General features: G+C 41.0%; 1 protein-coding gene across 1 annotated transcript in view; it reads right to left on the bottom strand.

Annotated features, from left to right (window-relative positions):
* Window positions 1-10994: 10994 nt before the first annotated feature.
* The window catches only part of LOC124285667, a 45853-nt gene continuing 30791 nt past the window's right edge, over window positions 10995-26056 (bottom strand). The window contains exon 11 of the mRNA XM_046721941.1: window positions 10995-11431. Within this exon, the coding sequence (XP_046577897.1) occupies window positions 11010-11431 (422 nt within the window). The 3' untranslated portion in view covers window positions 10995-11009. The remainder of the gene's footprint in view (window positions 11432-26056) is intronic.

Below are 26056 nucleotides of genomic sequence, written 5' to 3'. Positions count from 1 at the left end.
GATGCGTATCTACATGCCACACATGCACCGCTTCGTTTTCTTATTTTTTCCAAAATACGAAACTAATACTAATATTACTAGAAGACTAGGGTTTAACAATGTGCTTCCCTCCTTGCACGAGCCACATTCGGCCTCCACGGCTGTGCCCTAAGACGTGCCAGTTGACTGTCTAGTAGTCCAAGAACCTCGTTGTTTTCACTTCCGTACAATCCCTTCTGTAATGCTGTCTAAAATGAAGCAAGGTTGAAATCCTTCTGGTTCTGAGCTCCCGAGCTCTCTTGGCCCATTTTCATTTTAAATGATCTATTTTCAAAGGCTAGCATTAGTCTAACTTGTCGGGATCCTGTAATTATAATAATCCCCAACACCGCTTACTCATCTCCTTTACATGGATGACATCGAGCTCCTTTCCAAATGAGATACCAATTTGAAAAAGCAGGTTTTCCTTGTCGAGTCCTTTTCTAATGACATTGGCATGACATTTTGGCTCGACAAATGTAATACTCTTCATTTGAAACGTGGCAAGGTAACTAATGATGGATCAGTCAGGTTACAGGGGGGAGGAGTTATTGAGCATCTTGTGGAAGATCAGGCCTACACCTATCTTGGAATGCAAGTTCGAGACAAGCTCCAAAATGCCCAGATTCAAGAAAAACTTTGGTCCGAGTATAAATCTCGCTTAAAGAAAGTCTGGAGCTCAGAGCTAAATGCCTGAAACAAGGTCAAAGCCACCAATAGTTTTGCTGTGCCAGTCCTCTCCTATTCCTTTGGAGTAGTTGATTGGACAAAACAAAACATCCAGAGTCTCGACCGTCTGACCAGAAGGATCATGTCTGATAACAGAGCCCACTACCCTCGTTCCTCTCTTAACCGTTTATACATGCCAATCAATTCTGGTGGTCGGGGTTTGATTAATGTGGAGGCTCTTCATGATAGAATTTTATTGTGTACTTTTGCACATATTTATTTATCGGATGATCCTCTGGTGATGCATGTGAAGACTCATGATGAAAGCAAGGAATTCCACAGCTATTTTAAGCGTGCCAAGGTTGTTGGACAGAATCTGAAATTTGAGGTTGATTTGCTGATGTCGATGTACTGCTGGACGATACAGCGATGGGAGTAAACCAGGTGAAGTCCTTCACCAAGTCTGCCCAGAGTCGGTCTTTTGTGGAGAAGCTTTCTGAGAAGCCACTGCATCGTGTGTACATGCAGTGTGTGGAACAGAATAGCAATCCCACCGACTCCTTCGCCTGGATGAAGTCGGCTAGTCTAAAATGTGAAAACTGAACATGGGGCTTCTTTCTTTTGCTGCCTCAGGACCCTGATCTTGTCCTTTTGATAAAGCTGAATCCTGTCCCTTTTGACTCAAGATAATGATAAATATGCGATCCTAAATGTGATTCTTAAAGATCTCTTGAGATAGGAGAGTTTCCCATTCTGAACTCTGGGTAATGCAGAAGGCTGCAGTGTTGGGGAGCCTTTGCTTGGTGGATGACTAGGCAGTGTCAGAAGTCCCATTCGCTGTCTGGACTATGAGCTGATGATGAGCCTTACCACCTGACTGTCAGTCACCCGAACCCCTGCCTGCATTCTATCTTTAATCTGTAAAACATAAATACATTTGTAAAGCGCCTAATATCAACCTTCCAGATGCTCAGTGGTGCTAATACAGTGATAAAACTGAACATATATACATAAAACAGAGGATGATTATCTACTGGTATACAGATAGAAATAGGTGAGTATTAAGCTGTAATTTTTAAGGTGTCTTTAGTTGTTGTATTTCTGAGGTTTTGGGGAAGCGAATTCCAGAGTTGTGGGCTGACGAAAGAGAAGGCACGTTCGAAAAGTCCATTTAGTGATTTTGGTTGATATGAGTCAAGAGAGAGTCACTGGATGATCTGAGATTCCGCTTTGAGATAGGATGGAATTTTTTATTGTAGAGACAGTCGTGAGTGAGGGCTAGGAGTTTGAAGGTGATTCTTGCAGAGATGGGAAGCCAGTGAAGTGACTGAAGCACAGAGAGATATGGTCATAGTTACATCGGGCTGATGAGTTCTGAATTCTTTGAAGTTTCAGAATTGATTTGGATGACATGTTGGCGTACAGTGATTTGCATCAAGTTTTGAAGTAACAAGTTAGTTTTGCATACCATCCACATTCTGGAAAGAATGGGCGCCATGGACATGGTGGAATCAATTATTTCGTGGTTAACAAAACCTCAGTTTGAAGACACATGGAGTTTGTCAAGACTGGTTTGTCTTCAGGTTAGATACCATGGGATGGGTTAATTATGGGTTAAGTTTATGATTTGTCAAGACCAGGCCTGTATTTCTGAATTTCTTCCCATATTAGACAACTGTTGTGAGCCCGAAAATTCAAATTGCACTCTGTTTGGCATTTTTCTCGTGGTGGTGGTGCGTGCATGCATGCATGCGCGTGTGTGCCATAAGTTCCCGGCTCTTGTCTGGAATGGCAGAAGGTGCCAACTTCTTTTTCCGCAAACATCAGTTACCATGGCTATTTCAGTGCTATGAACTGAGATTACATATGATCATTATGACGTTTATCTCGCTGTCTAAAACATCGTGGTGTGTAAATCATGTGTTGTACTACTCATGTACAGCGCAAAAACCGAGACGTGGAATCATATCACAATTTATGTTTGCATTGTATAATTCAACCCACCTGTTTCTAAGGAGGGACAGAGCGATTACAGTTTCATGCCCCACAAGCAGGCGTGGAGCTGCTCGCGGCTATTGTTCTCCCAGACATAATGGTACTTATTTTAGTGAGTAAAATGAAGATAGGTGTCCCTTATACATGTACTCCCATTTCACTGGACGGCGGCTTGGAAGGATCTCGTCGCGGATGTGCACGAGATGAAGTCTACGGATAGTCTTCGACATTTTTGCACGGAAAATTGGTTAAAATCCTATGGAAAATTTTCATTTGATACTCCTTCGGAATATCCGAACGTTTACGGAATATAAGGAACAATTGAGGCAAAACTACGGTAGAACTATGGTAGAATTGCGGAATACCCCGTGGAAGAAACACGGAACAAGTAGGAATGTTAGCGGAATGCTACGGAAGACTTTTGGAGTGTTAGAGGATCACATACGGAAACCACGGAACATTGGAGGAATATCTACGGCACTAATCCGTTTGAGAAGGAAGAACTTCGGAAGAATTGCGGAAACCCGCAGAATACTTGCGTTATAGCCGGAATGACTGCGGGAGACCCTCGTCAACCACGTTTAATTTCGGAACAAACGCGTTATTTCTGCGGATGAAGTCGGCGTAGATCAAAGAATTTTCACCTGATTCCGCCTATAAATACGCGTATTCGACTAAGGAAGCTCAATTCTGCAAGTGAAGACGTACTGGAAACACTTCAAGAAGCTCCTCCAAATGGACAAAACTACAGAGAAGGCTGACTCTCTATTGTTGTTTCACGAATACAATGAAGTACAACATGACATAGTCATACACTGCAGAAGACGGCAAAGGCGAAAGGCATACACGCCCAAACGCTTCTTTGTACGTCCATGGCGGAACATGGAACGAAAATGGGTCTTGGGAACTATGATAATCTCATGGAAGAGCTCCGTTTAGAAGACAAGCAATCCTTCTTCAATTATCTCCGGGTGCCACCTAACCTCTACGATCTTGGCTCCCTGACTGACAAAGAAGGACACCAACTTCAGAAGTGCACTCAGCGCTGGTCTGAAACTAGCTGTCACCTGGCTTCTGGCGACAAGTATCCAACTCTGGCCTACAACTTCAGGGTATCTCGCCACACCATCGCAAGCTTCCTACCCGAGGTCTGTCAGGCTATCATTGATCAATACATATTGAGCAGGAATGGAGATCACTCAGCTGGGAGTTCCAGGATAAATGGAACCTAACTCATGCCATGGGAGCCCTGGATGGGAAGCATGTCGCCATCCGAAAACCACCATCAAGTGGAAGCCTGTATCATAACTACAAGGTCTTCTCCATCGTTCCGTTAGCACTGGTAGACGCCAATTACAGGTTCCTTTGGATAGATGTCGGTGGGATGGGTCACATGTCTGATGCCTAGATATCCAACATCTCGGAGCTTAAAGAATGCATCGAAGACGAAACCATCTGCTTCTTCAGACCTGAACCACTCCCATACGACGACGCTGACCCGCCATACTTCCTTCTTGGGGACGGTGCTTTTGCCCTCAGAAAGTACCTCATGAAGCCATACTCCAGACGAGGCCTTACAGAGGAAGAATTGGTGTTCAACTACAGGATATCCAGAGCAAGCAGAGTCGTTGAGAATGCCTTTGGCATCCTGACCAATCGCTGGCAATGTCTTTTATCTACACTGCAACAAGGACCAGACGTCGTGAGAAGTATGGTTGAAGCGGCTGTCGAGGATGCCAACGAGGATGCACTTGTAGACAGAGAAGACGATGACCACAACATCATCCCTGGGCAGTGGCGTCAGACGGCCAATATGCATGATTTGGCCAATGTGATGGGTCCCAACAGAGACACTGTAGAGGCCAAGAAACAGCGAGAGTATCTAAAACTCTACTTCAATAGTAGAGCAGGACAAGTTGCTTGGCCACCATATGTCATCAGACAGGCTCAAAGGTGCCGAGATGGATGGACGCTACTCCCTTCATACGTAATATGCACTCTAGACTCACTCAGTGATATGAATTCGTGTTTTCTCATTTACTCATTCTTGCATTAAAATTGTTAAAATGTTTCCTTTGTCATGCTTTTCTTACAAGTTACAGTTATGTCGGGTTTTGAAGCTTGTGACTTATGTGTTGATAGCTGGACATCATCACCATTCAGTGCCGGACAAAAGAATGTGAACACAATAAAAGCGAGTTTAATTTTGTATGTAATGTGTAATGTTCACTTTCTTTTGTTCGACAGTATTGATGACAATATGGTTTGGATGTAGTTGGAAAAGTGTATGCTACAGACATCATCACAATTCAGTACCGGACAAAAGGGTGTGAACACATTTAAGGGCTAAGAGATAATTTGATTTATACAACCCATCAAAAGCTTAGAATTACATTGAAAATGTAATGAAACAGTTATAACAACGGCAATAGTCATCATGGGTAATTTATATTTTTTCTGTAAAACAAGCCAAACCAATCAAAAGTTCATACACATTACTGTAACAAACAGCAACATGTTTTTTTTCTATATCTTTAAGAAAATTATGCATGCGATTCTAAACTGTTATCAGGTAGTATAGTATGCCCTGTGTATTGATGTTCACGTCCTTTTGTTCGGCAGTATTGATACCAATTAACCCTCGTCCTGCGCCACACTGTATTTATATTGCATTATGTCTCCTGTACGTGTATCTCACAGATTCTTATTACCATGTTCCAATAACCTCATGTCTGGGGTACCATTTCATTGTCCATGCACAGAGAATGTAAATCACTAATTGCATTGTCAAAATTTAATGAAACATAAATAAAAACCAAAACGAACAATAAACAAAGCACTTGTGTCACACAGTTCACTCCGGAGAACTGGAATCTTCCAGCTTCTCACAGCAGCGTCTCAGTACACTTGAAATGTTGGAGAAGCTCGGCACTCTCCCACTTGTGATGTCTCTGGCAACTGGGGTGGATGTCGGCGTTGACGTACAGGTCACGGGGGGACAACTCACTGGACTGGGCGGTTGTTCCTGTTGCTCTGCTGCTGAGAACGTCGACGGCTGTGAGCATTGTTGTGCAACCCATCTCGAGTCCTGAGATCCCCAAACAGACATGGGTGGACCGGAGACCTGTGCGGCCACTCCGACGGTGGGGGCTGCCAGTAATGTTGTTGCTGCCACTGATGCTGGTTATGCTGTTGCTGAACAGGTCGACTTTGCTGCTGCTGATGAGGAGACTGTCGATGATGGAGATGTTGCTGTTGAAACTGCTGCTGCTGATGAAGCTGCTGCATGTGATGCTGCTGCTGCACTTGCTGAGGAGGTGATAGCTGAGGGATAGCCGTGACGTCAGCTCTGTCCAAATAGTCGTTCATCAGTTGCTGAATCTTTATCTTGGCGTCCTGGTACACAGGTTTGGGCAGACTCTTTAGGATATCTCCCACCCAGCTTATGAACGTCACCCTCTCTGACTGGTCGGCTGACAGAACCTCTTGTCTCTTCTTCACCAGCTGCTGCACTGACGATAGTATCCTATCAGCTCTATCGTCAAGGCTGGATATACATGAATCGGGTCCACCAGACTTGTGTTTCCGACGGCTGCTCTGAGTTAATGTTGATGTTGATACCGGTGTCACAGGCGTTGTACAGACAGTGGTGGTGGTGGGCGTTGGCTGTTCAACTGCTGGCATCTCTATGTCGAGTGGTATGTTCTCTGTCTCTTGTAATGTGGATGGCAGTGGTGATTCTTAAGCAACTCTTTTGGTGGAGTACGGAAAATTTTCAAATATAAGAAAGCTGTTGGGTATTAGTAAATGATAAACATGTGTACTATTTATATTTATGTGGCAATTTTGTACAATGATACAATTTGCAATTCATCGGTCCGTTTCTGACTCAAACGGACTGTACATCATAATCACTTCATATAATCACAGTTATAATGTTTGCATTGTAGTATTATTTTGACCTGAGTCATATGCTCCCGTGTTTGTTTCCAAGTGTACAACTGACTGGCGTCTGCACGTGTTTATGAAGATTGACAGCGGCAGGGCAGGACACGCCGACCTTTTCGCGAACACCTGGCATCAGCACTATTTGATAGTGATTCATAAACACCTGGCATCTGCACTATTTGATAGTGATTCATGAACACCCGGCATCAGCACTATTTGATAGTGATTCATAAACACCTGGTATCAGCACTATTTGATAGTGATTCATGTACACCCGTCATCAGCACTATTTGATAGTGATTCATAAACACCTGGCATCAGCACTATTTGATAGTGATTCATAAACACCTGGTATCAACACTATTTGATAGTGATTCATAAACACCTGGCATCAGCACTATTTGATAGTGATTCATAAACACCTGGCATCAGCACTATTTGATAGTGATTCATAAACACCTGGTATCAGCACTATTTGATAGTGATTCATAAACACCTGGTATCAACACTATTTGATAGTGATTCATAAACACCTAGCATCAGCACTATTTGATAGTGATTCATAAACGCCTGGTATCAGCACTATTTGATAGTGATTCATAAACACCCGGCATCAACACTATATGATAGTGATTCATAAACACCTGGCTTCAGCACTATTTGATAGTGATTCATAAACACCTGGCATCAGCACTATTTGATAGTGATTCATAAACACCTGGTATCATCACTATTTGATAGTGATTCATAAACACCCGGCATCAACACTATATATAGTGATTCATAAACACCTGGCATCAGCACTATTTGATGCGATTCATAAACACCTGGTATCAGCACTATTTGATAGTGATTCATAAACACCCGGCATCAACACTATTTGATAGTGATTCGTAAAAATGTTCATGGTATGGTGGGAATGGAGATTTTTTATGGAATGGAAAGGTTTGTCGTTTGCGTTTGCATATGAAACAACCAATATGTTGATTGTGAAACAAAGTCCATGAACGAATTTAAACAAATATGTCTCGGTGCACTCTGAATTTATTCATTTAGACTTTAACAGATGCAAGTATTGACATTTACAATGCTTTGGAAAATATTCAGCTATTGTACATGTGATGGTGGGCAATCCTTCCACATATTTTTTCCACTGACATTGTATAACATTCCTCGACCTAAATCAGCTTACTGGCATGGATAGATTATAGCCCGCCTGACCACGACTACGTCGACGATGAAGAATCGCCGTCGAAACTGTGTCTCTGTACCGGGAACACTGGTCCCCATCCCAGTAGGCGTACGCGTGTTGTGACATAAGTTCAACAAGAAGACAAAGTCATCAATATCCCCCGCAATGGCAAAATACTCTTCATGATAATGTCTACGAGTTATGATTATGTCAAATATTTAGGTGTGTATATAGAAAAGTGGAAGGAGAGTATTGAAAGGTTTTTAAAGTTCTGCTCCAGAAAGCAGCACTATCACCAATTTCAGTCAAACTTGTTGCCATGGAAATGCCAAAAATATTTTATTCAGAATTCCCAAACTACCAAAAGGCACCAGTACACCACCAGATCCATCTATGTGCTTAGGTGGGTGAAGAAATATTGAACGGTTTTAGAGTTATGCTCCGGAAAAGAGCACTACCACCAATTTCAGTCTAAGTCGAACTTGTTGCCATGGAAACGCCAAAAATATTTAATTCAGAATTCCAAAACTACCAAAAGGCACCAGTACACCACCAGATCCATGTATGTGCCAAGTTTGGTGAAGAAATATTGAACGGGTTTTAGAGTTCTGCTCCGGAAAAGACAAATGTGCACGGACGGACGGAGTCCATTTTAATACCCCCGCAAAACGCGTTGCGGGGGATAACTACTGATCCATTCCGACCAGCTTCAACCTGTCACAATAAACGTGGCATCTGTCGTCTACAGCTGAACAGCCAAGTTTCACTGAGACATAGCTGGAGAAGTCTCCGCAGTTTGATATCAAAAGGAAGAAGTTTCCGTAGTTCTAGGTGTGAAAGAGTGAGTGAATGAGTTTAGTTTTACACCGCACTCAGAAATATTCCAGCTAAGGTGTGAAAGAAATGGCCCTTTATATATAGTTCTTAAGTACAATCTGGCTATCGTATGTGCGTTATATGTTACGCACGCACGCACGTGAGTTCGCGCCCACACACACATACATATGAAAATACATACACACACTGACACACACACACACGCACATTTTTTTCAGTAGGCGTATGGCAAGCTAATACACACACATGTCCACACACGCATAAGTGCACACAGACACACAGATGTAGTGCATGGTGTTCGGATCAAATATTACATTGACAAACTGGTCCAAACGTACGAGGATGGAAAAACAATTTCCTTAATAGTAGATAAATTTGTCCAACCCTCTTTAAGCACTGTTTCACTTAGAGGGTTCATCCACCACCTTCTACTAGCATGAGTGAGTGAGGCCATCGTCTGTATTAAAACTATAAAGTGCTGAAGTAGGCACATGTGTTTGTTTCGTGTGATTCAAGGTATTCTGAGTCTCCAAACCCCGCCCCCAAACACACACACACACACACACACACACACACACACACACACACACACACACACACACACACACACACACACACACACACACACACACACACACACACACACACACACACACACACTGAAGGGCATGAAGGAAATGTCCACTAGAGAAAGTGACTTGAAAGAACTAGGACAAAATATGATGCTGTTCACATAACATAGAAAGGGTACCCGGCAGGATTAGATGGTAATATTGAATGAAAGCCTTCCAGCACTTTACAAGCTGGCATATATGAATATGACAATCCCTCCCCGCCCCCCTCCCTCCGCTCCCGTTTAGAACAAACGATTGAGGGAGTGATCTGTGTATATTTCATCGTCTTGTGTCTAGAAAATTGTTTTTAAACCTTATCCTCAACGATTGAAAGTTATATTTCTAACATACACCGATTTTAATGAAAGTACAGATTGGCGATACCAGCTAGCATCCCTTAAAAACATCAATCGACATATGATCATATACCATAATGATTTGATGTCTTCATACGTTAGTTGAGACTTAACTGAATACAGAAAGACACCAGTAGAATAACGCTTATCATGTTGAGATCAGCTTCCACCTTTAGTGATGTAAGGGACACTATAGCTGCTGTTAGACAGGTCAGAAATAACATAAATAAATAAATCAGTTAGACAGGTCAGATAAATAAATAAATAAATACAAATAAATAAATAAATAAATAAATAAATAAATGAATGAATGAATGAATGAATGAATGGATGGATGGATGGATGGATGGATGGATGGATGGATGATGATGGATGGATGGATGGATGGATGGATGAATGAATGAATGGATGGATGGATGAATGAATGAATGAATGAATAAATGAATAAATGAATAAATAAATAAATAAATAAATAAATAAATCTCTGTTTGTTTGTTAGACCGGTCATGTATGGATTCAGAATGCATTTTGTGTATAACAGGAAACACGAACTTGCTGAAACAAAACAAACAGTGAACTTCGTTACATGACTGTTCACAGGCCACGCCATGTACACGGGGACATTCTATGTCCGCTTCAATCACTTTCACCACATCTCTTCACTGACATCAAATGTGACGTATGTGGATTCACAACTACAATAATTTCATCACAACTGTTCATGTGGGGATTTAAAACATTTACATTACAGAGTAGAAACTAAATATGGCAATAAATTCATGATTTGAAACAACTTTTGATGAATTTGTGGCTTCAGTTATTTGTTGTGACATTTCCCAGACATGTATGAAATGTATGATAAACTGGTCAACTACTGCAGAATAATAATCATAACAATAGTCATGTGTGGATGTAAAATGTTTGTAACATCCCCCTGAATCCAGTCAAGTAGAAAAACATCACATTCAGCTGACCTCGTTACATTCTTGTACACAACAAACAGCACATAGACAGACAACTTATACGTCCGCCTCAATCACTACAATTACATTTGATACTAGTAGTTTAAATAAATAAGTCACACTTACAAGTTTACACAATGTCATGTTATTTTATTGTCTAATTCAAGGCGTCATAAATAAGTGACTTCTTGGTGTCAGTCATGGTGATATCTGCCCCACTTATCACCTTCATGTTGACTGTGTAGAGATCTGGCGGCCCAACACCAAACATGGGAAGAGGAGACTCGCTCCACTCAACATCCACCTTGGCCAAAACAACCTCTCTGTCGAGGGTCTATGAAGGCGAGTCTCCCCTCCCACATCCAGCACAACGCCATAGTGGAGGGTGGCCTGTGTGCCGGGTGTGGTAGACATTGTGTTACTGTAACACTTCCCCGGCTTCCCCCTGCTGCCACACACTGGTACAGAGACTCCCCTGGTGTGTGAGACATCTCCCTACACTGACACACCAGGAGCGGCGCTGGTAATAAACATACCTCTCACTGTCTACCTGGCTCTCCTCTCCCACACCCATCTCCAGGACAAGATACCACCACAACCCTCCACCCACCACACCCACCCTAGAGTGTGTCTCCCAGTATCGTGGTGTGTGTGGGATAGGGTGACAGTAGAGAGGGGATGGAGGAAGGGGATGGGGTGGAGGCACATGTACCCGATATTTCCGTAACCTGCCGCTGTGTCTGTGTTGTGTGGCGGGCGGCGAGTTCACCAGCTGACCGGCTGTAGTTACGTGGCACCAGTCTGTGTTGGCTCGATCAGCGGACAGTTGTAGTTTAGGACCTGGAAATATACATTTTGTTTACAGTTTAACAAATTTCCCGACTTCAGACAACAAATTAGACATTTTATTGTCAACCTCGTTTCAATGTTTACAAAACAGCGCAATGAATATCGGCTGCCATTTTCGTCTGTGTGTGAATTGTGTGATAATTGTGCTTTAAATAGAAATTATAACTCTGTGAAAATATTTGTATAGGTATTCTAAATGTTTTCCATACATTTTTATATGCATTGATAAACAAATAAACAGTATTTTAAACACTTTTTACAAAGTTGTAGTTGAGCGAGTTCGTGTGTCGACAATCAGAAATGGACGACAACTGCCTAAATATAGAACTGTTTCCATATCATGTCGAGACAAGACTATCGTCATAGGAATTCTAAACTCTTCTTATATGATTTACTAAACAATGAGACCGACAAAGTAGTTGTTTGACGATATTTTTACATCTGAGTGTTCAACAGACACAGTATCAACAGGTAACTTCTACGTCCGCTTCAATCACTGACCACAGTTTGAGCACACTCGCTGGGCGGGACACAGGTTGTCGCGTCATATGTATCTACGTAACATGTCTAGTCCCTAGACTTGAACAAGTCTCTACGGTAATAATCGGTCGGTTGAATGAAAATTTCTAAAACAAATATAAATTACAGACTGGCTTCCACATATCTAAACTTGCCTTGTGAAAGGCTAGAATTACTAGACATCCACGGGCCTCGCAGTCTAAAAGCAAAGCTATCCAGCACACTAAAAGACAGTTTCCTGTAATTACTCAAAACGCTTCAAGTCCTCGTCTGTTTTTTTAGGGTGAGATATCATTGTAACCCATATTTCAGACATTAGGCATACTATTTTTCATCTGTACTGATTGCAGACAATGTAATCCTCAAACAATAACAAAGGGTTAAGCCATGTGCGTTTATTCAAGGGGTGATCTTAATCGGAAACTATTTTAAACGTATCAATGTAAGAGCCGAGCTAACATTTAGAAATGTTCTAGAGATGCAACACTACCCCCAGAATACACCAAAGCAGAACTATGTTCAGGTTATGTTGTAATTAGAGAAAGAGAACATGTACCTAACTTACTTCCATATATGTGTAAAATGAAGTTGTGCCCTATTGGTGATGTTTTACAGGTACATACAGTACATCAGACCCCCGGGTCCTGTCATCAGCATGTACGTGTTCTCCCGAGGCCCGAGTACATAGGTCCATTTTAAAGTGACAATGATCAAAACACCGCCTGACATGGGGTGCGCAAAGTAATCGACAACCAGTTGCGGTCAAAGGGAGACAACTCTGTAAGTATAGGTTACCGGCTGGGACTCGATGTCATGGTTCATGGGCTTTGGACAGATGGTGGGTACCCGGATTCATCGTAAACGACCAGACACAAGGGTCGTACGCTCTAACGTTTTTCTAAACAAGGATCATAGATTTAGAAGCCAAGACCCTCCTCTGCCCCACCCTCAACGGCTTACAACCACTTCATGAAACAGTGTATTGAAAACAACATAAACTGCTCAACTTTGAGTCGTTATGCACGAGTAATAACTTCCCGGAGCCCGACTTGAATCATTCCGTATTAAAAAGTTCAATTTAGTTCTATTCCAGACAAAGGTGCCTGATTCGTAAATTATCGGTGTGATTTCAATACTTTTAAGAATATTTCAGATCCACAGACTGAATTTAGGCATACTCGTAGCATCGTTGATATCATTTTTGTTTCATAAACCTTCTGTCAAAAATATTACCTAGAAGAGTAGACACAGGTTTTATGTCTCCTTCACAGACATCACTAAATCTTATGATTTCGAAGACAGACGGAAGTTATAGTAAAGTTGTTGTTACTAAAATCTATAATGCTCTTGTAAGTAAGTGTAGTAACATTACAGCTTGTATTGATACACATATCTTCTACTGTTCGCTGAAAATGAGTTGCTAGTGGCTGCTTGTGTGAAGTGAGGTTTGGAGGAAAATTTAAAAAATTCCAATATTACAGTCTTTCAAAACGGGTGGTATTTGGAAAGCGGAGAAAAATCGTTTTATTCAGGTAAAAATAATAAACGTGAAATAAATATCTCGGTATGATATTTTCATTGAGGCTAGTCGTGTGAAGCTCGCTCCCTACAAGTAAAGAATGCTCCATCCCCAATTTATAAACAACTGAAAGTTTACCAAACCCTTACATTTAGTGTAGCTGTAGGTATAGGCGGTACAAAAACAATGCCTAGGTTCTTATTCGGAGATGAGGTTTGCCGTTCCTAGTGTTCTCTTACATGCTGCTTGAATATGTCTGAAAATTCCTCAACACGCGTGATGTTGGGAGACACCCAGTTTGGTTTAAATATTTTAGTAGTTGAGTCAGTTATTAGTATAGGTTTTCTGCAAGCTAACATGTTTATTATTCGTATGTTATTATTTTCAAACGGGTTCTGTTTTGCTTGAATTTGTCATGATTTTGATCCAAGTTATATTTATGAGTATGTTTTTCTCAAAGAATCAAATACACAGACCAGACTGTCTGGACTATGTCTCATTTTTATTGTAGCTTTGAGTCGTTATGCACGAGTAATAACTTCCCGGAGCCCGACTTGAATCATTCCGTATTAAAAAGTTCAATTTAGTTCTATTCCAGACAAAGGTGCCTGATTCGTAAATTATCGGTGTGATTTCAATACTTTTAAGAATATTTCAGATCCACAGACTGAATTTAGGCATACTCGTAGCATCGTTGATATCATTTTTGTTTCATAAACCTTCTGTCAAAAATATTACCTAGAAGAGTAGACACAGGTTTTATGTCTCCTTCACAGACATCACTAAATCTTATGATTTCGAAGACAGACGGAAGTTATAGTAAAGTTGTTGTTACTAAAATCTATAATGCTCTTGTAAGTAAGTGTAGTAACATTACAGCTTGTATTGATACACATATCTTCTACTGTTCGCTGAAAATGAGTTGCTAGTGGCTGCTTGTGTGAAGTGAGGTTTGGAGGAAAATTTAAAAAAATCCAATATTACAGTCTTTCAAAACGGGTGGTATTTGGAAAGCGGAGAAAAATCGTTTTATTCAGGTAAAAATAATAAACGTGAAATAAATATCTCGGTATGATATTTTCATTGAGGCTAGTCGTGTGTGAAGCTCGCTCCCTACAAGTAAAGAATGCTCCATCCCCAATTTATAAACAACTGAAAGTTTACCAAACCCTTACATTTAGTGTAGCTGTAGGTATAGGCGGTACAAAAAACAATGCCTAGGTTCTTATTCGGAGATGAGGTTTGCCGTTCCTAGTGTTCTCTTACATGCTGCTTGAATATGTCTGAAAATTCCTCAACACGCGTGATGTCGGGAGACACCCAGTTTGGTTTAAATATTTTAGTAGTTGAGTCAGTTATTAGTATAGGTTTTCTGCAAGCTAACATGTTTATTATTCGTATGTTATTATTTTCAAACGGGTTCTGTTTTGCTTGAATTTATCATGATTTTGATCCAAGTTATATTTATGAGTATGTTTTTCTCAAAGAATCAAATACACAGACCAGACTGTCTGGACTATGTCTCATTTTTATTGTAGCTTAAAATCTTTGTGTTATGCCAAACAATATATGATAAAATTATGTAATGTTACAGATCTTGCACATAATATCAATTTCGGATTCACTCACATGTAAATTCAATCCGATAATGACATTGATAGAGACAAGCGTTCATGCTCAAAGTGTATTTTGAACCTTGCAGAAGACAAGTCTCACCTGGTATTAGTTTGTCCATATTATAAGAGCTTGGCGAAGAACTTATCTCCCCTTACTTCTGCACATGGCCGGTGAGATTACTTAAAACTCAGTATTGCCATTTGTAAAATGCTTGCATTAAGCAAATTGCTTCAATTTTGTAAAGAGATTTGCTCATTTGAATAGTAAATATGTATTACACATTCTGTCGTCAGTGTGCGCAGAAGACATGTGCGACGTTTATCTTGCCTTGAGGCCTTCTCGCAGAAACAAATTTGTCTCTTGTCTTCGTTGAATCATCAATATACTTAGCGTAGTACTGAATACCGATCATATATACCCATTATGCAATCGATTAGCCTCAGTTCATTCATATCGTATCTACCGTGTACGTACTCATGACGCTGGTGACGTTGCTGTCTCCAACGAAGTATACTGTGATGGAACTCGCTGCAAGAACATTTGCCACCGTTTCATACACGCCTTGTGTGGTGAGGAGGCTGGTGAAGGTTTCAGGCGATCCCTCGGCACTGGAGGCAGGCCCTACGGTTAAAGATATGAAAATTAAATACCCCGATATATATTGTAAACATATTGAAACATTTTCTCTGAATTACAACAAGGAATTACATCGTTTGGCATACTAAACGTATATACAGTCGTGTAGGGTAGGAGTGCTGTTGTTCACCCATGTGTTGTACCTGTGACGTGATGTAGTATCTGTTCCAGATGATCCCACCTGCCTTCGTGCACCTGCAGAAACAACATCGCTGTATCACTTACAAGGTTCAGGTTTCAGGTTTTCCACACACAAGCAGCAGGTGTTTACAGTACCTGCTCACACTGACATTATTCCACTCGGTTTACTGCATTTATGAAATAAATCTACCAGATTCAAATGAATAAACTGCTATATTTCCCCCCAAAATAACACTTGATACGTTGTCCAAAGAAAGTGGAGATTACCTTGTTGTTCACTGTGAGCAGGTTATTTTGTGAATGGAGACCTGTAAAGTATGAGAAACAGAGAAGTGTATGAATTGCGGTATTAGTAACACACAATGAATTACGACATGTCACGTTTAAATAAGTATGATACATAAATGATGAAAGAATTAATGTCATGAAATTTACTGTATTTCGTTGAAAAGAAGTTTGATAATTTAAAGAAAAGCAAATCAACTGTAAAGGGTTTCTCTTTATCAGCACCCCAGCACACAAATTTAAAGGAAAACCTCACCTTGTAAAAGTAGACTGTTGAATCTGGAATATGATCCAACTGAAGACTTGAGGCAAGACCACCAAATGTGTCGATGGAAGTTCCTCCTAGAGCTGTCTGTCCCTGAAGGAAAGGAGGATACTCGTATCCCTTATTGTCATCTTCTGGAAGTTCCCTCAAGAGATTTTCGTCACACTTCTCCTGTATTGTAGCAGTGAGAGTAATGAGCTCCTCTCGTCTTGTGGATTCAAGCGTTCTCTGGGTGTAGTCTACCGTTGATATGATGGAAGACTGAAGATCGTGTAAACTATCCAGGTTCTCCTGAACGACCTTGTTTGTATTGTCCAGAGCCATCTGGATCTCCTCCCTGAGTTTCTTCTGTCGGTGAAGGAATTTCACAGCAACACGTTTGGAAACGGCAGTAACCTCTTCTTCCAGTTTTCCCTGTTTCTTGCCCAGTTCCTCTTGGTGACTGTTCACAGTTCCAATTGTTTCTTTGACATCTTTCAGTTTCAGTCGTTGCTTCTGCAGTTGTTCCTCGAGCTGAAGCTTTGCCTTCTCGTTGGAACGACTTAAATCTTCATTCTTGTGATGTTCATGGTACCCACGGAGACACACAATACAGATGGCTTTCTTACATGTGTGGTCATACAGTTGTAGTTCATTGCTGGGGTGATCCTTGCAGTTAGGTTCTTTCAGCCACTGCTTCATGGGGATAGCATCTGCCTGGCCGACCTCATCCATGCTGTGACCTCGATTCCGCTTAATGTTATTGTGCAGTTTACGGCACTGAGAACACAAATAACCATCACAGTCATGACAGTGCCACGCAGCCTGTACATCATGATCTTCTTCAAGATAGTCACACTTCTTCTCCCCATCGCTTCTGGCAGCATAGGCAGTCTCATTGCGTCCGACGTGGTCTGCTACTGTATCCTCCAGTCTCCTGAACTCACGACCGCAGGGGCACTTGATGGAGGTCTGCTTGGTTTGGACAGTATGGTGGTCAATGCAAGGCTTGCAGACAGAATGAAGACATGGCAGGAGATATAGCTGCTTGTCATCACAGTCCGGAACTGTTGACAACTTGCACATGCTGGAAAAAATGAAATTTTTAGAGTAAAATTAATATTTTTATACTTATCCTGACTCATGCTTATTGCTTGTCTTCTTCTTCTTGCGAACCTAGTGGAACACTTGTATCTCCCAATTGAAGTTCCCTTCAATAAAAAATCACTCATTAGTACCCACCACGAGTTACCTCCCTTCCACAAGCGCGGGAACGAGGGCGCCACTCGAACCCATGTGCCTCACTCTCTCCTCATATACTGAGCCCAACATTTGAATTTTCAGGGAAATCCAAAGTGTTAAGTGGGGAGGACGGGAGGGCTTACCTCATGAGTCAGGATAAGTATAAAAATATTAATTTTACTCTAAAAATTTCATATTTTTCCTTATCCTGACTCATGCTTATTGCTTGTAGAATCCTACGGATAGGAGGTGGGATTATATATACTTTGGATTTTACTAATTAGTGATTTGAACTGAGATGATTGTAATAACCCTATGGGAACTTCATAAAGGCACTGAACTGAAGAATTCCTGCTGTAACTTATCAGCTGCCATATAAAGGTTATTACAATTTACTTATTATGATAAAAGTATATATAATATTAATACAATGCTTAAGACTAATAGACTTAAGCTTGTTAATATGATAGCATAAACTCCTTAGAGTTTGTTAGCTAAAATACTTTTATGATATAAACATAGTACTGAGCTTAAGATATGATTAAACTTAAGCTAAATATATAATAGCAAAAACTCCTTAGAGTTTATCAGCTAATATACTTTTTATGAAGTAAACATAGTACTAAGCTTAGATATGAATAAACTGAAGCTATATATATAATAGCAAAACTTCGTAGAGAGTTTGTTAGCTAATATATTTTACAATGTAACCATAATGCTTAAGATATGATGAAACTTAAGGTAACTATATAATAGCAAAAAAACTCTTTAGAGTTTGTAAAATGAAATTTTTAGAGTAAAATTAATATTTTTATACTTATCCTGACTCATGTTTATTTGCTTGTCTTCTTCTTCTGGCGAACCTAGTGGAACACTTGTATCTCCCAATTGAAGTTCCCTTCAATAAAAAATCACTCATTAGTACTGACCACGAGTTACCTCCCTTCCACAAGCGCGGGAACGAGGGCGCCACCTGAACCCATGTGCCTCACTCTCTCCTCATATACTGAGCCCAACACCTGAATTTCCAGGGAAATCCAAAGTGTTAAGTGGGGAGGACGGGAGGGCTTACCTCATGAGTCAGGATAAGTATAAAAATATTAATTTTACTCTAAAAATTTCATATTTTTCCTTATCCTGACTCATGTTTATTTGCTTGTAGAATCCTACGGAATAGGAGGTGGGATTATATATACTTTGGATTTTACTAATTAGTGATTTGAACTGAGATAATTGTAATAACCCTAAAGGGAACTTCATGAAGGCACTGAACTGAATTCCTGCTGTTAACTTATCAGTTGCCATATAAGGGTTATTACAATTTACTGAATATAATAAAAGTATATAGAACATTAATTAAGCTAAAGCTATTAATGTGATAGTATAAACTGTTGATAGTTTATAATGAATACTTTTATAGAACCAAAGTAGTAAACTTACAATATGCATATATGTAAGTTATAACAGAATTGTGCTTAAGGTATAATGATACTTTAAGCTGTATAATAGTAACCAACTACTGAGAGTTTGTTAACTAATACATGTTATGAAATGAACATATGACTGAGCTTAAGGATTGAAACTTAAGCTGAACATATATATAATAGTAGAACTCCTAAGAGTTGTAGGCATATATATAGTATGATTATAGAACTGTGCTTAAGATATAATTAGCAAGCAACCTAAATAGCAAAACAACTCCGTGAGTTTGTTAGCTATTACATTTTATAATGTAACCATAATGCTTAAAATATGATGAAACTTAAGCTAAGTATATGATAGTAAAAACTCTTTAGAGTTTGTTAGCTAATATACTTATATGATATAAACACAGTACTGAGCTTTAAGATATGAATAAACTTAAGCTACATATATAATAGCAAAAACTCCGTAGAGTTTGTTAGCTAATACATGTTATAATGTAACCATAATGCTTAAGATATGATGAAACTGAAGCTAAGTATATGATAGCAAAAAACTCTTTAGAGTTTGTTAGCTAATATACTTATATGATATAAACATAGTAATGAGCTTAAGATATGAATAAACTTAAGCTACATATATAATAGCAAAAAACTCCGTAGAGTTTGTTAGCTAATATATTTATAATGTAACCATAGTACTGAGCTTAAGATATGATTAACTTAAGCTAAATATATAATAACAAACTCCGTTAGAGTTGTTAGCTTACATATTGTATGATATAATAACCATAGTACTGAGCTTAAGATAATAAATTGAACTTAAGCAAAATATATATAGCATGTAGCTATTTAGTACTGTTATAAGATAAGTAAAATTCTGTAAGATGGACTTATCTTCTCCGAGGAACTGTCAACTGTTGTCTGAGGACCATGGGACCGAATAGGTGGATACCTGAGGCGTCCTCGGTGGTGATATCTCTCAGATAGTGGTTGGCAAACACCATATCGGATCTCAGAAATAACCCTCCATTATTCCAAAAGCATTTGTGTAGAGCAATTGGAGATGTTAGCTCTAATATTATGAGGATTAGAAGCTCATGGAGGGTAGAGTCCTACAGTCTTGTAGGCACGTAGTATGACAGTTCTGATCCAAAGGAGATATAGTAGTGCGTGAGACTTCCGTCTGCGTAGCTTGATAGAGAAATAAATCTCTTGCATTTTTCCCTCCTGTTTGGCTCGGTGGAGATATATTTTCAGTGCTATTACTGGCCATCGTGATAGATTCATCGTATCATGGGGTTCAAGTATATCATCAAAGCGTGTTCATAAACCTCACTTGTGAGGTGTTGGAACACTATATTCAGATCCCAAGTTGGGCGTGAACTTCCGTTTTAATCCTCAATCGGAAAGCTTCGTAGCAGGCGAGTAACTGGGTTAGGTTAACTTGGCGCCCGTTCTCAGTTATGATAGAGCTATTGCTGCAAGATAGGTGGACAAGCTGAGCCTTATAAAATCTTAGTCTGACGTAGATAACATAAGTAGTCCGCCACTTGAGGATGAGTAGCATATCTAGCTGTAAATCCTTCCTTTGCAGCATAATTGACAAAACTGTGCCATTTGTCATCATATAAGTTGCCAGTTGAGTTACGCGGGGCAAGTTAGACTGCTTTGCAGCTCTGGCTGAATAACTTGTTATTCAGACACGCATGTGATACAATCCATGCGTGGAGTTGGAATATATCTGGCTTTCCGTGCGCTTGTTTGGTGTCGCGGATGTATTAACGAGCACTCTGTAAGGTGTAGTATTGGTTGTCCGATTTCTTGAATAAGAGTTGGAAACCACTTCCTCGCTGGTCAGTAGGCGTGACCAAAATCAGATGGAGGCTCTGCTTTAGACTGATTTAGAGTAAACTTGTGAGATTAACGCTGGTGGCGGAAAAGCGTCTGGCGTTGAGACCTTCCACGATATGCTTAGTCGTCTGTTGCCAATGCTAGTGGGTCTGGAACTGGCGATCTGAATGTTGTCAGTTGTTTGTTGAATCGAATGGTAAATAGGTCTATTAGTGTAGTTCCTATTTCCTTGATAATTTGAGTGAATATCTCTGTATGGAGCATTCATTCTGTCGGCGATGGTATGTGTGGCCGAGAGAGAGCGTCTGCTATCACATTCTTTGCTCCTGGAATGTGATATGCTCTGACATGTATGTTGAGATTGTTGATTAAATCGAACAATTGAAAACAGAGTCGATATGTTCGGGGACCTGGTTGAGCTTAGTTTGTTCACATAAAAACGCCACTGTCGAATTGACTGTGTGAATCATCCACTGGGTATACTGTAGTAAGTTGCTCCAGTGTATTAAGGCGTTTATTACTGCTTGCATCTCTAGCAGATTTATGTGTAATTGCTCTCTTGATTGCTCATAGCCCTGATGCCGTCCTGTTGGCAAGATGGGCTCCCCAACCTATAGTGACACATCTACGTAGAAGTGTGTTATCGATTCCAGCTCTATTAGCGAGGCGCCTATTCAAACATTCGATCTCTTGGTGCATCATAGTAGATGAGGTTTGACCTGAACCGATGATTGAGCGGTAGAGATTCGTCTAGATCACGAATTGCTGATGACTTGTAGCGGATGTAATTGTAGTCTGCCTCTGTCTGTCATGTCTTGAGCTGAGCTGAAGTCGCGTAACCCCAACAGACTCTGTCACTGTCGTAGTGGTAGTGGAGATAGTAAGGCTTGTGGAAATGACTGTTGGATCTTGATCCATGGTCCTCGGTACAATTATCACGATTCTGCGCCGTTACAAATCAAAACCTAGAATAGCAGATCTTGCGAAGGTTCTAGGTCCAACTTAAAATAGGTTTACTAACCATCTAGTTGTGTTAGTAGCTTGATGATGAATTCAACTGTAGTCTGAGGCGCTATGGATTTGGATCCATTTGTATCCCGTCGTCGAGGTAAATTAAGCTGCGAAGTGCTTGGCGATGTAGATGCATAACCAGGGGTGACTGCCATCGTTGAACTTTATGTAAAAAATCGTCTGACTGCCGTGTCCTCGTCCTTACTTGACAGGGGAGGTCTCTAACCTCAAGAAGGCAGCCCAATCATGAAGGTTTAGATTAGCTGGACTGTAAGGAGGCTTGCTCGTTCACTGATATATTGTTGTCACTTGCAACCTATGTGTTGAACTGTGAACTATGATCGACCTCTGCGTAGGGCGTTGTCCATCTCGGTCCAATCAGAACAAGGCATTTTGATTCTGTAGAGTACCCAGCTGTGGCGTCACCCGGTGTATCAGGAAAGGAACCTTGTATAATATAGTGCGTCGTTGATATTAGAACAATCGTCGGTCTTCACCGTAACTTCCGAAGTTACCCGAGTGACCACGTGTTTGAGGGTTGATGGTAAGCGCGAAACCTCCGGTATGAAAATACCTCGGCTCTGTAATATTAATGCTGGATAAGTTATTTTCCAGGCTGTCGTGAAAGTAACTTCAGTCTTGAAGATAATTCCGACTTCCTTATATAAGGTTCAATAACCTTGCAAGTTGTCAGCTTGTAGACTGTTAAAGCTGAACTTGTTGTACATATTACTTCTGAGGAAATCGTTGGCGATTATGAGTTTTACTCGCTGTAACAAGACTGCTGTTCAATTTCGTTTTGAATTGTCTGCAGATCTGCGTAATGTCACGCATGTAGATAATCGTATCGTAGTAGGTAGTCGGCGAAGATCCTAATTAGGCTCTTCATCCGTTGATAAATTAATACAGCGGCGTTGTGTGTTGTAAATAGCCTGTGCAATTGTCTTCGCGTAGGCTTGTAGACGGCATATGGCTTACAGTTGATAGACAACTCATGCGATGTCTTGAACGGACTGACGAGTGGCTATATATGACGAGTGGCTAGTATATGGAGACCTTGGAGGAGACTTCCTCGGCGAACGCCGGGGACTTCGCGAAGATCTCGAAGTATCCCTTCTAGATCTTCTGGGTGAAGTAGACTTGGAGCCACTTAGCCTTCGCGACCTTCGCGAAAGTATCGAGTCAGAGTCCGATCAATATATGAGCGCTTGCTTCGCGAACGACCTCTGTGTTCTACAGGGTGTGGGCTCGGCGAAGCGCTCCTTCTCCGCGATGTCCCTCTCAACTGGTGAGGCTCTAGCTCCTTCGCGGAGGCGGCCTGGGACTTCCTTAGCGAAGTGTCTAGAGTCCGATCTTAAATGATACCATCGTCTTCCTCTGGCGTATGGTGGTATGTCGAGAGACCTCGATCTGTAAGAAGATCTATGTGAGGACTGAGGAGAAACGGACTGACGATTGGCTAGTGTATGTAGACCTTGGAAGACATCCTTCGCGGAAACTGTGGGCTTCGAGAGCGGTGATGGCCGCCGGCGCTCTGGGCTTCTCGAGCGTTGAGGGCTCTTGCGAGCGTCTTCTAGGCGTTGTAGAACCACTTAGCCTTGGCGTCTTGCGCGAATGTCTGGAAGTCAGTGTCGATCCGACATATGAGTGCTTGCTTTGCGAGCGCCCGCCGTACATGACAAGGTGCGTGCTGAGGCGAAAGCACTCCTTCTCCGCGAAGCCTCTTGCAAAGGGTCAGACTCTAGCTCCTTCTCGGAGGCGGCCTGGGATACCTTATGCAAAGAGCTCACTCCGGGCAGGGTTGCCCTTCGCGGAGGCGCGTCTATGGGCTCAGGGGCCCTACGCGAAGTCAAGGCGGGCTCTGGGGCCCTGTATGACTTAGTATGGGGTGGGCTCTGGGGCCCGTGGCTCTGAGGCCTCTGTAAGCCGTAACGGTCTTCCATCAGCCTCATGATTTGGTTGACCAGGTCGTCTGGGATGGTCTGCGCTGGCGTTGAGGGTGTCCTCTCTGTGATAGTGACGGGACCCTCAGTTATAATCTCCGGCGTCAGCGTAGGCATCTCTGATTGCATGTTGATCTGCGCTGAAGTGACGGTAGCCGTACTGGTCACTTCTTATGACATACATCTGGAATGATAATCGAAATGTCATCATCATATAAACATAATTCTGAATATCAGAAGCAAAGTTTTTTAGTAGTCTTCGTGGATTTCCCTTTGACGAGGCTGTAGACCTGGGGGCTCGGAGCATACGTTGAGACGACGTGGAAGTTCTTCTAGTTTTATACTGTGATGAAGGAGCGTCCTGGGAAGCAGGTAAACTTCTAGATATAGCGGACTCGTCCCACGCTTATCCCGAAGGTAACTCAGGATATATCTGACTCCGATCTATTAGCCATGACTGAAGATTGTTTCGAGATTTATCTGCCTTCCGTCTCAAAAGCGGAACATAAATATTTATCAAAGGCAGAAATTGGTAAATTAATATATAATTTACAACGAGAAACAATAGAACATGGAGTAATGCAACTAGGGCATTTTAAATGTGGATCGGTAGCAGAGTAGCGTAATTTACAAACAGTGCAGATTTTTATTAGCGCAAACTGCTGAGCAACCGCGGCGAACCGTGAATCAAGCAGCAGAAACACGAATAATTATCAATGCATGTTGAATAATGATACTAGTTACACCTCTATAGATGAATATAAGAGGTAACAAACTAAATATAAATAAAGGATATAGTGTGCAGGGGAGACACAGGTGCTCTCACGTCTTGCTCACTGGGCGAAGAAGGAGAGAGTGAGGCACATGGGTTCAGGTGGCGCCCTCGTTCCCACGCTTGTGGAAGGGAGGTAACTCGTGGTCAGTACTAATGAGTGATTTTTTATTGAAGGGAACTTCAATTGGGAGATACAAGTGTTCCACTAGGTTCGCCAGAAGAAGAAGACAAGCAAATAAACATGAGTCAGGATAAGGAAACTTAAGATATGAATAAACTTAAGCTACATATGTAATAGCAAAAACTCCGTAGAGTTTGTTAGCTAATATATTTTTATGATATGAGTATAGTACTGTGTTTAATATATAATAAACTTAAACTTAAAATAAACTTATAATAGCAAAAACTCTGTAGAGTTTGTTAGCTAATACATTTATAATGTAACCATAGTACTGAGCTTAAGATATGATTAACTTAAGCTAAATATATAATAACAAACTCCATTAGAGTTGTTAGCTTATATATTGTATGATATAATAACCATAGTACTGAGCTTAAGATAATAAAAGAACTTAAGCAAAATATATATAGCATGTAGCTATTTAGTACTGTTATAAGATAAGTAAAATCTGTAAGATTGACTTATCTTCTCGAGAACTGTCAACTGTTGTCACGAGGACCATGGGACCCGAATTGGTGGATACCTGAGACGTCCTCGGTGGTGATATCTCTCAGATAGTGGTTGGCAAACACCATATCGGATCTCCAGAAATAACCCTCCATTATTTCAATAGCATTTGTGTAGAGCAATGTAGATGTTAGCTCTAATATCATGAGGATTAGAAGCTCATGGAGGGTCGATCCTGCAGTCTTGTAGGCACGTAGTATGACAGTTCTGATCCAAAAGGAGATAGTAGTACGTGAGACTTCCGTCTGCGTAGCTTGATAGAGGAAATAAATCTCTTGCATTTTTCCCTCCTGTTTGGCTCGGTGGAGATATATTTTCAGTGCTCTTACTGGCCATCGTGATAGATTCATCGTATCATGGGGTCCAAGTATATCATCAAAGCGTGTTCATAAACCTCACTTGTGAGGTGTTGGAGCACTATATTCAGATCCCAAGTTGGGCGTGAAACTTCCGTTTAATCCTCAATCGGAAAGCTTCGTAGCAAAGGCGAGTAACTGGGTTAGGTTAACTTGGCCCCGTTCTCAGTTATGATAGAGCTATTGCTGCAAGATAGGTGGACAAGTTGAGCCTTATAAAATCTTAGTCTGGCGTAGATAACATAAGTAGTCCGCCACTTGAGGATGAGTAGCATATCTAGCTGTAAATCCTTCCTTTGCAGCATAATTGACAAACTGTGCCATTTGTCATCATATAAGTTGCCAGTTGAGTTCGCAGGGGCAAG

This window comes from Haliotis rubra, unplaced genomic scaffold (assembly GCF_003918875.1).
Source record: "Haliotis rubra isolate DU_JTF1 unplaced genomic scaffold, ASM391887v1 Scf365, whole genome shotgun sequence".
NCBI classification, from domain to species: Eukaryota; Metazoa; Mollusca; class Gastropoda; order Lepetellida; family Haliotidae; genus Haliotis; species Haliotis rubra.
Note: the sequence above shows the minus strand (reverse complement) of the source record. Positions and strands in the feature narration are given on the sequence as shown.